The 11,918-nt window shown below is 40.4% G+C and overlaps 1 protein-coding gene across 4 annotated transcripts in view; it reads left to right on the forward strand.

Moving 5' to 3' along the window:
• The window catches only part of srbd1 (S1 RNA binding domain 1), a 50,655-nt gene that overhangs the window by 35,046 nt on the left and 3,691 nt on the right, over positions 1-11,918 (forward strand). For 3 of the 4 annotated variants that reach the window (XM_008428736.2, XM_008428735.1, XM_017309193.1), the window contains exons 17-20: positions 1,215-1,321; positions 2,409-2,576; positions 4,076-4,216; positions 11,649-11,833. In XM_008428736.2, the coding sequence (XP_008426958.1) occupies positions 1,215-1,321; positions 2,409-2,576; positions 4,076-4,216; positions 11,649-11,833 (601 nt within the window). Of the gene's footprint in view, positions 1-1,214; positions 1,322-1,436; positions 1,480-2,408; positions 2,577-4,075; positions 4,217-11,648; positions 11,834-11,918 lie in introns of those variants that run through there. The other variant, XM_017309194.1, reaches the window with a different exon arrangement.

Genomic DNA, 11,918 nt, shown 5'->3' on the forward strand with positions numbered 1-11,918 from the left:
TGCTTTCCGGCACGTTTATACACACGACACACAAAACTCATGCGTGTAGACACCGCCACGGTGACACACAGATACGACGGCCCATCAGGAGCTCACTTTAGAGCGTCAGCTAATCCTCAAGCAGCTGCTGAGGCATCAGACTCCAGCTGCAGCCCTTGAATACTGGGGATGTCCCACTGTTTGGTGCTTTAGTGCTGCCGCTGTATCTCATAGGATTCCTTTTGTTTTGCCTTTTCTTTTTTGTTTTGACTGCTTAATTCTTGATCATCCCCAACTTTTTTGAGTGTGAAAAATAGCTTTTTGTCCTTTGGGGCATTTCATACCAAATGTCTAAACCTTCGTATGAAACACTCTGATGCTGCATTGTCAACCAATTATGTAAAGTAATTTCCTATTCTCTTTATTATATAATGTAATTATAAATGTGGTTGTTTGACTATTTAATAAAAACAACCTTAACTGCAGTGAATCGCTCATTAGTTTTGTAATTTATCACGCATCAAAAATATTACAGTCCTTAATATTAGATTGTGGATAAAAAATAAATCTAAATCAGGAATATGGAATAATTAGGAAATACTATACAACGGGTTACTTATCACCAAGAGAAGAAGATCCGCTGTGGTTAAGTAGATGAGTATTAAAATAGTTAGTCATTTGTTTACAAGTAGGTACAAATTTGCACAGAATCACAGATTTCCTGCTTACTGTGTTGAAAAAATTAATAATACTAATAATATTTATTCATCCAGCCGAGCTTCCACCTCACGGAGCACCCTTCCTCTCCTCCTCTCCCTCTCGCTCCTGCAGACTAGCGGCAGCAGCAATTAGCAAACACCTGGTGAAACTGTGCGCCTGCTGAGCTCATCATACAAGCTACTTCTCAGTTTAACACTCTTAGGATCAGTTGTAAACGGCATAATGAGGAGCATTGTTGCAATGATGTGCTGAAGGTGGAGTGTCGGAGAGAATAGGAGCTTCTCAGAGAGTCAGAAGTGTTAAAATGCAAAGACACATACAGCATTTTTTATAACGACTCAAGGTAACAGAGTTACTTGATTGTGCTATAAAATGGCACTATGTGCTTGGAAAATACATAACACCAACCCTTTAAATGAAATCTTCAATTGTTTGGACCAAGTACATCAAGAGAAGTTCACCGCTGTACCACGTCTCTTATTTTAAGCTCTTTGTTTGCAAACGTGTTGTTTTAGCACGACGTGTCAGCTGGAGCTCTGAAGGCAGCGCTGGACGGAGTGGTGGAGGAGTGTGTGAGCTTTGTGGGAGTGGACATCAACATCTGCTCTGAGACGCTAATGAGGTAGCTCACACACAGAGCATTCACGCAACGTTGCATCTTCTGGAAAGATGCAGCACACTGCATAAGGTGTTGTGATTATCAGTCACTTGATAACTGTAGCATGATCTTTGTGAAGCATCATGAAGACTGATGTGAACATCTTTGGACGTTTGTCACAGGTAGGTTTTCGTGTGTGTGTGTGTGGATCATCTTGTTTGTGTGCGCTGCATCTCAATCCTCTGACATACTTTCCCTTCACAGTCACAACATCGCAAACCTTCACTCGCGCCCATGAACAGACTCGGTGATTAATGCGCGCACACACAAGCGGCGTGCCAGCTTTTCTGTTTAGACTAACGCTTCACAGCCCGGCCCCACTTACAGGGCTGAATGGAGTCAGCTGAGGGGATTAGGAAAGTCTGCTCACACACAGAAAGAAAAGCATAAACATATGCAATAAAAAATAAAAAAAAAGATACATGAACACCACTCGTAGAGCATTGCAGGATACACACTTGCAGCAGTTTTTGCTGTCATATGCTCGTAAACCAGAATTGGAGGGAAAAAGCAGCTGTTTTACAGTTAACAGCTAAGGAAGCTGGCATGGGCCTCAATGCAGCCATCAGGTCATCTGTTTACCTGTCTGCTCTGCTAGTGAACTTTTTCCATTTCTGCCATCAGAAAAGCAACACACACTAACACACAGACGTGTGGATGACTGAGGTGTTATGTGGAGTGTTGACGCAGCTCTGTGTTTTAAAGTAAGTGACTCGCTTTGGGCCTTAGCAGCGTCAACCTAATTGAGTTTCAAATTGCTTCGCTCTTTTTCTCAGCAATAGTGGCTCGTATATACTCAGTACCACGCAGTGTGTGTTTCTGGTGTTGTGGGTCTTGTTTAAAAGTCCAGGTCACAGTCATGTCTTCCATAATGTTTACAACTCTTTGTTAGGAGAACGTAGACATTGTTTTTTGGTTTTTAGGCTTAACTTGAGATGCTCTGTTGTACAATAAATTACAGAATTAAACAAGGATAAATGCAGAGTTTCCAAGAAGCTAATTAGACAGGTGCTGTGAGATAGTTCTCTGTTAAGTTGGTCTCCTTCTGTAGGCACGTAGCGGGGCTGAACGCAGGCAGAGCTCGCAGCATCGCAGAGTGGAGAGAGAAGAACGGTCCGTTCATCAACAGGGAGCAGCTCAAACTGGTCAAAGGCATGGGACCAAAGAGCTACCAACAGTGTGCCGGCTTCATCAGGATCAACCCTCAAACTCTAAACAGGTTAACACAGATTGCTATGCAGAAAACAAAAAACACAAAAAGCTTATTTTTCCCCAGAGATTTTTTTGTTTAAAGTTATTGGAAAGATTTCGTAAAATTCAAAGCGTTCATGAAAATTAGATAAGAAAATATGGATCAATATTGATATCTGATGTTGATATTGCTATTATGGCTGATATATGTTAAGAAATGACTAATTGCAGCTAACGTGTCATGCATTCCTAATAAAAACTGCACTTATATTTTGACGTGGTCAATTACAATTCAACTCGGGATCAATTTGTTTATAATGTACATTCAAGAACCAGCAGTTGAACCTAAGTGCTGTCCAACACATAAGACAAAAAGATGACATCAAACAAACAAGAAAAAAAAAAAATCTTTTTAGACAAGTTCAAAAGCTAAAATTCCTAATATGCAGATGGAGTTTAAACAGTTAAAGAACAGCTGCCCTATAAGCCCATGATCCTCTACGTCTCAAACTAGACAGACAGATCGGGCGAACACGACCATGGCTGCTTGTGTCAGGTGAAAATTGAGCATCTGCATTTTGTAAAAACTGCATCCGATTAGTCTGAGACCCTACAGGCCACTGCAACCATCCAGGTAGGAAAGAAGGAAGACATGGGTAAGCTTTCCAAGGTTATTAAAAGAAGCAAATGGAGGCACTTTGCAATCATTCTTTACTGAAGAAAGTTAGCTTTCACAGCATCTATCTATTAGATTGTAAGCTTTTTGCCAGAACAACTTGCAGATTGTTAGCAAATGATTATCCTCATTTAGTCTCTGTAGAGATTTATTTTCACTCACCCGAGAACATCTTCTAAACGCGGAAAACAGTTTATTGAAGAAGTCCTGGCATCACGCTTTGTTGGGATGTAAACCCGAGCATCTCTGGATGCGTTACAGTGACATGCTTGAAAGTAATGCCCAAACACTCAAATAACCTTTATTTGACATAACATATAAATAGCACCCTTATAGCAAGAAAATACCTAAAAATAATAATGGGTATGTTGCTAAGCTGTATCTAGCTTAGGAGTTGTTTTGTGTTTCCTTATTGTTAGATATTTTTATATTAATGTGTAATAGATCAACAAAATGGTCAAACTCAAGAACTGGAATTAAAATTTGTGAAAACGGAGCCCATGTCTATTGAAAAAAGAAAAAAGAAAAGCCTACAGTATATTCTTACAATAAAAGTGGCCGAAGCTGCAGCATTATGTTACAAACTAAGCATTCTGAGGTTTAGTGGTTTCTGCTCAAATAATTACTTGAGTTCATATGAAAATATAAAGCGAACCACTTAGTGTCTGACACAGCCAAGGCAGATCTGAGATCTGTGCAAAACATCAGCAGATTTAACATCTGAAAGCTGCTGACTGAGAATTTTATTGAAGCAATATTCAGACGTCCAGATCTACGGCTTAGCCGAACCCAAGTTTCTTGATTTTAAAGGCGCGCAGCACATTTGAAATGCATGTGTTTTTGTCAAACAGTGCCAAGCCGTCGCCGCCATGCGCACCGGAGAACCCGGCACCTAAGAAGAGCAAAGGGAAGGCGGCTTGCAGCGTACCGACCTCATTAAACCCGCTGGACCAAACCTGCATTCACCCCGAGTCCTACCATGTAGCGCAGAGGTACGGCCCGCACAAACACACACACACCACCACCGCACACGCACACTTGTACAGCAGCAAACCCCACTGGCCGGGCATGTTCAGACAAAGATGGAGCTGATTTTAACGCCGTCTCATATGGAGCTGGTTATAGCGGTGGAGGACTCTGATTTGATTTACGCAGACATGGGATACAAGAAAGGAGGCGTTGGCTTTCCGCATGTGCACGGCGGCGTGTGTCCTTGTGTGAGAAGTGATTGTTAGAGCTGCTGATGCTGTTATCAAAAGCACATTGAACATCTGCCGTAGAAAGCCGTGCGTGCGCATGTGTGTTTGTGGTGTTTAAGCCCTTTCTCCTGCAGCTGTAGTCACTCAACTGTGTTTAGTCTACATACGTTCTGACACTAGTGGCTTTAAGAATTACTCCACTCATGTTGATGCGGCTTTAATCGCCTCAGTACGTGTGTGGGGTGGTGTGTGTCTCTCTGCACACATGGAGATAGGTTGCTTTATGAAGTCTTTTCCTTGTCGATCCTGTTTTAGCCAAGGTGCTATGCTCCTTTTTGTTATTTAGCACATAATAGTTCCAGTTTTATGCTAATTTTCTCTACTGTATATTCACACTTCCCTCTCATGCCCAAAGCTACAACTTTAAAAATTAAGTTTCATTCTTTCATGCTTTTCTGCCTGACAGATATCTCCCTCTCTTGAACTCTGAATATTTTGTTTTCTTTCTTTCCCAGTGGTGTTTATTATCTTGGCTTCGTAAGGTGCTCGTCTCCTGCTGAATTAAAATGAAAACTTTTTACCTAGAGAAGTTGGGAGCGCAAAGAGAAATCACACTGTTTCTGCAAACGTTTAAAAAAGAAGAAAAAAAAAGAAGCAAATAATAAATAGAGACGCAAACGAGGGTTGCTTGGGGGGAGGCTTGGGCGTTTATATGTTCTGAGATCTTCACATTTCAGAGAAAAACAGGGAAGAAAAAGTGACTTTGCTTTTAAGGAACTTATACAGTATTTGTGTAAAATGTATCCCTCTGAATCCAAATGACTGTGCCACGACTATAAAATTTAGGCGACAAATCCGAAGCTCCTAAAAATGCTTTCATCAGCTTTATGTGTACAAAGTATACTAAGCTGAAACGTATTAGCTCCTCCGCTACGACGTTTAGATTGTTTCCTCTCTAGATGAAAATTCTTCTGTTTATTGTCACAATACTGAAAACCAAGCCTTGAAAATTCAATTGCAGTTATAATTAATAGGTGTGCACCGATTGCAGTTTTCTGGTCAATCACCAATTACCGTTCTATTAAAACTCCTAACCTGCCGATTCCGATTTTGGCCGATACCATTTTTTTTTTTTTTTAATCTAAAATGTTGCTAAACGTAGCAAGAAAGTAGATGAGTTGCCAACAGTGAGATGACTATTGTTAACTGCAGACTGATCTGGTGGGCCGGTCTGCTGGTCACAGCAGAGCAAAAGAAGATAACATTTGATTTAAATGCCCTTTAGATAAAATTGGTGGTTAAGGTTGGCTTCACATATAAAAATCGGCCGATCACCAATTTCCCAAAATTGGGGAAATCGGCACCAATAAATTGGCTGGCCGATAAATCGGTGCACCCCTAATAATTAATAACAACAAAACAAAAAAACATTTGGGCAATGGAATTTACATTTTAAAACTTTTGAAAATTGCACCAAAGAATTGCCAACTGTGCATGTCGTATATACTTATAGAACTTGTGCCACACAAAGCAGAAAGAATGAAGTTGATTTAATGGAGTTAAACACTATTATGGACCAGCAATCACTGACAGAGATGCTGAGCATCTTCAAGACTTTGTGAAATGTGAATCTTTTTCTATTCTTATTAGTTTTATATATGTTTTTTTCAATTAATTATTCATCACTAGTTAGCGCTGTATCGAGGGGACCTAAGTCCATTCCTCAAGAGCTGTGGTCCTGCACATCGCATGTGCGTTGGAGAAGGGATGCATCTACAAGTTGCATCTGGACAAGTGGACTTTTCTATTGGAGTTTCCCTACTGGGTTATAATAAAGGTTTTTTCTGTTCTGTTCTAACTTTTTTTATACTTATTTCCACCACAGTGGCATTTGATGCACTTTTTAGTCACACAAATTCAATCTTGACTGGAACAAATTAGGTTGTGACTTGTGAACAAGCAAATTCTGGTCATCTGGTCAGTTCAAGTCCTTGATCCCATAGAGAATGCTAGTATAATTACACTAGTTTATGGTAGTTATGCTGTTCCAGTTTAACGTCCCTGTGAGTGAACACTCATTCAATATCTGCTCCTGAAGCTTTTAGTCTCTCTTAGATCAGGGTCTAAGCTGGATCTCGGGTTCCACCCTGGGATCACAGTTTACTGTACGATAATCCTCTCAGCATTTGAAAGTGTAGCAGATTTTGAAGTAGAGTAGAGTAGAGTCCAAGTACCAGATAACAACAAAAAAAAACTATGAAACAGTCCATTTTTTTGCATCTTAGAATTGGAAGCTAACTTCACAGTAAAGCCCAACCATGTAAATAAATGTTTTGCACTGAAATATTCAGAAAATTCAACAACTCTTAAGAGTAAAATGTTTGACTTTTAAGTCTAGTAAAGCAATGAAGTATTAACTGGAAAGTATGTGGGAGTCCTGGCAGCTGATAATCATGATGCAACCGTATATCTGTAAGTTCTCCTGCTCTTCTATTCACCTACAGCCGGTGAAATCTGCAGGTCTGGCAGGGAGCGTTGTGAAGGAACGCTGTGAGCGTGTATGTAAGCATTCATGTGTGTTGTGTCTTTATGGTTTATACTGAATATCATGTTCATCACATTAGGGGAACTAAATCCTCCATTACTGCTCGCAGCCCACACATCTGCCGCCTTTCTGAAACCATATACCCACACATGCAAAAAGCAGAAACACAAACGCGCAGACACATTTTGTCCACCTTTCCTTTCTAAATTACGTTTTGCTTGTGCGAGAACTGAAGCCTCACTCTTCGGATTGTTAATTTTTATCTTCAGGAGAGAAGGGAGTTTAACGTTTTTTTTTTTCTTTTCTTTTTTTTAATAAATCTGTTAACAGGCTGTCGCAAAATTTTTGAGTCAGATCCAGCGTTGCAGTAATAGTAGTAGTAATCTGGTACCAGACTGCTGAATATTTCCCCTGATAAGTAACAGTCCGGGCCCCGATATTTCTCCAACACAAGGCAGAGCGGGTCCTCGCTCTGCGCCTGGATAAAATCTACCATCACTGCCCACCCAGCTCCAGCCCCCTACACACACACACACGCACACGCACGCACACACACACACACACACACACACACACACACACACACACACACACACACACACACACACCACCTACATGCACTGTGGTGGTAATAATTATTAAGGCTAATAGCTGTGCAAGCCTCTGGATTTCCAGTCTCCCTTAAATACTAACATACATCGCTGAAAAATGAGATGACCAATGGGAACGCACACTTGTTGGCAACGGCCACTATCACTCATCTGGGCCTTTTTTTCCTCTTAGATTTTACTTGAAAATGGATTTTCTGCTCTCTGTATCCATTTGGATGTTTATCATCTTTTAGATTAGCAGTTGAGAAAAGCTTGCTAATATGACAGCTAGGGGATGAAAATAGTTTAACACAAACAATTCATCTTTTACAGTGTGTCAGCCATGAACTTTTAAAAGTATTTTTATTGTGAACTGCCAACTAAAAGTTTATTTATGTGTAATATCTCAATACAGAGACTGCTGTTCTGGTTGCCCATTGGCTTTGAATTATTTTGTAAGATATTATATGTATCACATTACTAATAAACCTTTAGACTGTGGTGAAAAATATTGTCTCCTTCGAGTATAAATTTAGTTAACACAACATTTCTCCCATAGTGTTTTGGAGGAAAACTGTATTTAAAAAACTCCACCACATACAGAGGCAACAGTCCTCAATGCAGTTGTCCCCGGTTCAGTTCCCATCCCTGAACCATTTGCTGAATGTCTCCCTCTACCTGTATTTTCTTCCTGTCTATCTACTACTGAATAAAGGCCAATAGAACCAAAAAAACTTCTAAAATAATAAACCCCGTCTGTACAACTAGAACTCCAACCAAACGTATTTTTATTTTCCGCAAATGAAAACAAGCTGAAGTTGTTGGAAAGAGGAGAAATCCAATTAGAGAAATTTTTAGTCATGTTGAAAGGCGGGGCAAATTGGAAAAGTAAACAATGGGACCTAATTTTCTTAAAGGTCAGGAAGTGAATGATTCTTTGTCCTCGCCACGATGTGGAGGTCGCGTTTTTCCAGCGGAGATTCTGCTCGTGGTCGGCAGCGAGACAAGTGTCGTCCAAACGTTTTCGTTTTGCCACATAGACCTAAATCACCAGCAGCAGTACCAGTCAGGACACACAGAATTATATATATATATATATATGTGTGTGTGTGCATATTTTATGTGTATATTTTATGAAATATGCATAATTGTGTTTGGATTTTGAAGAAGAATTATTATTTTTCACTTCTTCTGCAAATTAAACACCCAACATTTTTTGAGAAATGAATCTGTTGATCATTCTAGATCCAAAACATGAGATGGGTTTTTCATATTAAAGTTATACAATGTAATAAATTCTGAGGGTCAATTTTTTTCTTCTTCTTCTTCTTCTTTTCCCTATTATAATTTTCTCAACAGCAAAGGTGAGATATTGGACTCCATTTTTCTGAAAGGTTTAATAAGCCCATAAGCTGGACGCTTTTGGACCAATTCAACACCAAGACCTGGTCGAAAGGAATGAGTTCACATATGGGAATGTTTCACATTTGACGACACAATGAAGAAATCTTACAAGTTGGATTCTTGCTCTGCTTAGATTACGACTCACGTTTTTTACTTTATAAGGAATGCTGTGTGTAATTTGTGCACATCTAAATCCTATTGCGAAAATAACTTGCATGACTCTGACGGGCATGATTGAACTATAATTATTTTTTAAAAATGACTAGAGGTGACTAAAAACTAAATAACATTTCATGAAAAATAGAGTGACTAAAATAAATAACCATGCACTGTTAAATTTAACACCGATCTTGTGTTTCTTGAGATAAATCGACTCAGACATGCAAAATGTGCCCTGCTGAGCTTGAAACATTCAGTTTCCTGTCCCTCCCTGGCTACCGTCCCTGACTCCGTCTCCGTCTCCCACTCGCTAAGCCATCAAGATGAAACCATTTCTCTTTCTGTCGGGGAGAAAGATGAGAAGCTTAGACAGAAAAACGAGCGTTCACCTCGGTGTTAGACACAGCTCAGTGCTGAGGTCTTCGTTTTTTTTTGTGTGTGGGGGGGTTTCTTCACCGCCAAGCCATTTCTGGCACATATTCTGCTAACTATTTTTTAGTCACGTGGCTTACATATGTTGACAGATTGATTCAGCTCGAATCCCCTCCACCAGTCACTGAAATTCAGCGGCGGAGCCTTCTCGGCTCACAAGTGACTCATAGAAACCTTTATGCACAGCACAGTCACTGTCCCCTCTCCTGCCAATTGAGCATTTCTGAGGAGCATTGTACATGAATCAACTTTGTGTGCACGTATATATGTGTGCGTCCACCTGTTCCGTCCATCATGGGGCGGACAGCTGCGGAGTCTTTTTGGCGTCAGCCTACCAGTAAGCGACATCCATCACTGGTCCGCAAATGAACACACGCATTCACGTCCATCACCAGCTGTGCCCAGTGTCCGCTGTAAATAATATACGCAGTGTGCGCACAATCCTCCCACAGCCACACTTATCTCATCCTTCCATTACTTCTTTGTGCTACTTTGGATATAGGGACACTTTGTCACTCTGTCTGTTTAACTTGCAGAGCAGCTAATTAGCTTGGATTTGTATTTCAAGCTCTGACTTGGAGCGACCGTCTAGACATTATGGTGTGAAACATCACGGTTGGATAAAGTTATACAAGCGCGCGGGCTGGCAGGCTCGATGTCCAATCCCAGCACAGCGGAGGCAGTGTCCGGAGGCTAGGTGTCAGGGCGTTTACAGCCCGTTGTGGATGCACCTGATTTACCAAGGCATAAATAAAAATGTGTTTTTGGAAATGGAAAGGCGCCTCAGCAGCTGATGATTACTAACACTCTCCCTCTTTAACTGGATTTCCCTTCAGTTGGAGCCTATTTCTGTTGATTTAAGTCATTTTATTTAACTTCCCTTCCTGGCTTTTTTTTTTTTTTTTTTTTTTTTTTCAGGAGAGGAAATATTTGAGCGTTCAGGAAATGTTGGGTTTTTTTCGGTCCCCCTCTTTTGGTGTTTATGGGTTTTTTTTTTTTTTTTTTTTTTTTTTTCAGGAGAGGAAATATTTGAGCGTTCAGGAAATGTTGGGCTTGTTACAGTCGCCTCACTGAGGCTGTTAATGGCTTCTAGTTTTTTTTTTTGCATATAATGAGATTCTCAAAACGTTGAAAGGCTTTCACTTCAGGGACGGATACGTGATTTTAGAAAGTTCATCTTCTATCACCAGGTGTTTCTGGCATTTGTAAATCCTTCCTCCTTCAGCACTTCAGGAGGGTAATGTCTACATTTTGGCTGCACCATCTGAACCATTTTTTTGGCGGTCATTCTGTCTGCTACAGGGTGTCCAAATTCAGTATTTTTGCTAAATGAATTACTGAACAAACATCTCCATTAGTAAAGTTCTGCTACAGCTTTACAAAGCTAAGCCTAACATCCCGTCCTGTTTTAAGAATAGAGACTTTCTCCTGAACAATCTGTAATTCATCACCACTTATTGAACATTTAACACGTCCAACAGCTAGAGATGGACCAAGAAATCGACAGGTAATTGAAATCTTACAATTTTTTAGCATGACCTGCCATGACCCATCGCAGGCCAGTTGGAGACTCAAAAAAAACCTCATCAGTGAATACATTATATCTGAGCTTCAACAGGTGATACTGACAGCAATGCTCTTCCGGGTAAGAAGCTGTTATTGCAGGAAAAGGTCAACGTGAGATACTTTCAGTCAGTGGAAACGAACAGAAAACTGCATTTCATCTGTTCATCCAGCTGACTGAATATGACAGCAAAGGTTTTAGGTTTTGCTCAGTTTTTGTATTTTTTTGAGCTACGGACCTTAGAATTGACACTAGATTCTCCCAATGGAGAAATTTTTGCTCATTGCAATGTGGCTGCTCGTCTCGTGTGTGTCATTGTGTGTCAGTGTTGCTCTGTGACGACATGTCCAGGGTTTATCCCACCTTTTCAGTCATCTTCAGGGTAGATAAGAAATAATAATAAAGACAGTTGAACTTTTTTTTGTGTTCAATTAAATTTTTTCTTGTCCTTTTGGAGCCTAAACTGAATCACAAATCCAATTAATTAAATCCTAATCGCATTGTTTTTTTCCTTATGTCTTTTCTCTCCAGGTTTCTGTCTCTTGTGGGTGGGATTGTGGAGCAAATAGGCAGTGCAGGCTTGAAACACTGCGTGGAGAGCAAGGTTAACACAAGTTGTGTCGAGGAGCTGGCCAAGAAAGTGGACACCACCCCTGAGACTCTCAAACTCATCATAGACGGCCTGACGCAGCCCCCAGGCTTTGACATACGACAAAGTAAGTGTTTTTCTGCTCACAGTAACACAACCCACTCAGCTTGTTTAGCAACATGGAGACATGTGATCAAAACCAAACCAGATAT

The sequence above is a fragment of the Poecilia reticulata genome, linkage group LG15, assembly GCF_000633615.1.
Source record: "Poecilia reticulata strain Guanapo linkage group LG15, Guppy_female_1.0+MT, whole genome shotgun sequence".
Lineage (NCBI taxonomy): Eukaryota > Metazoa > Chordata > Actinopteri > Cyprinodontiformes > Poeciliidae > Poecilia > Poecilia reticulata.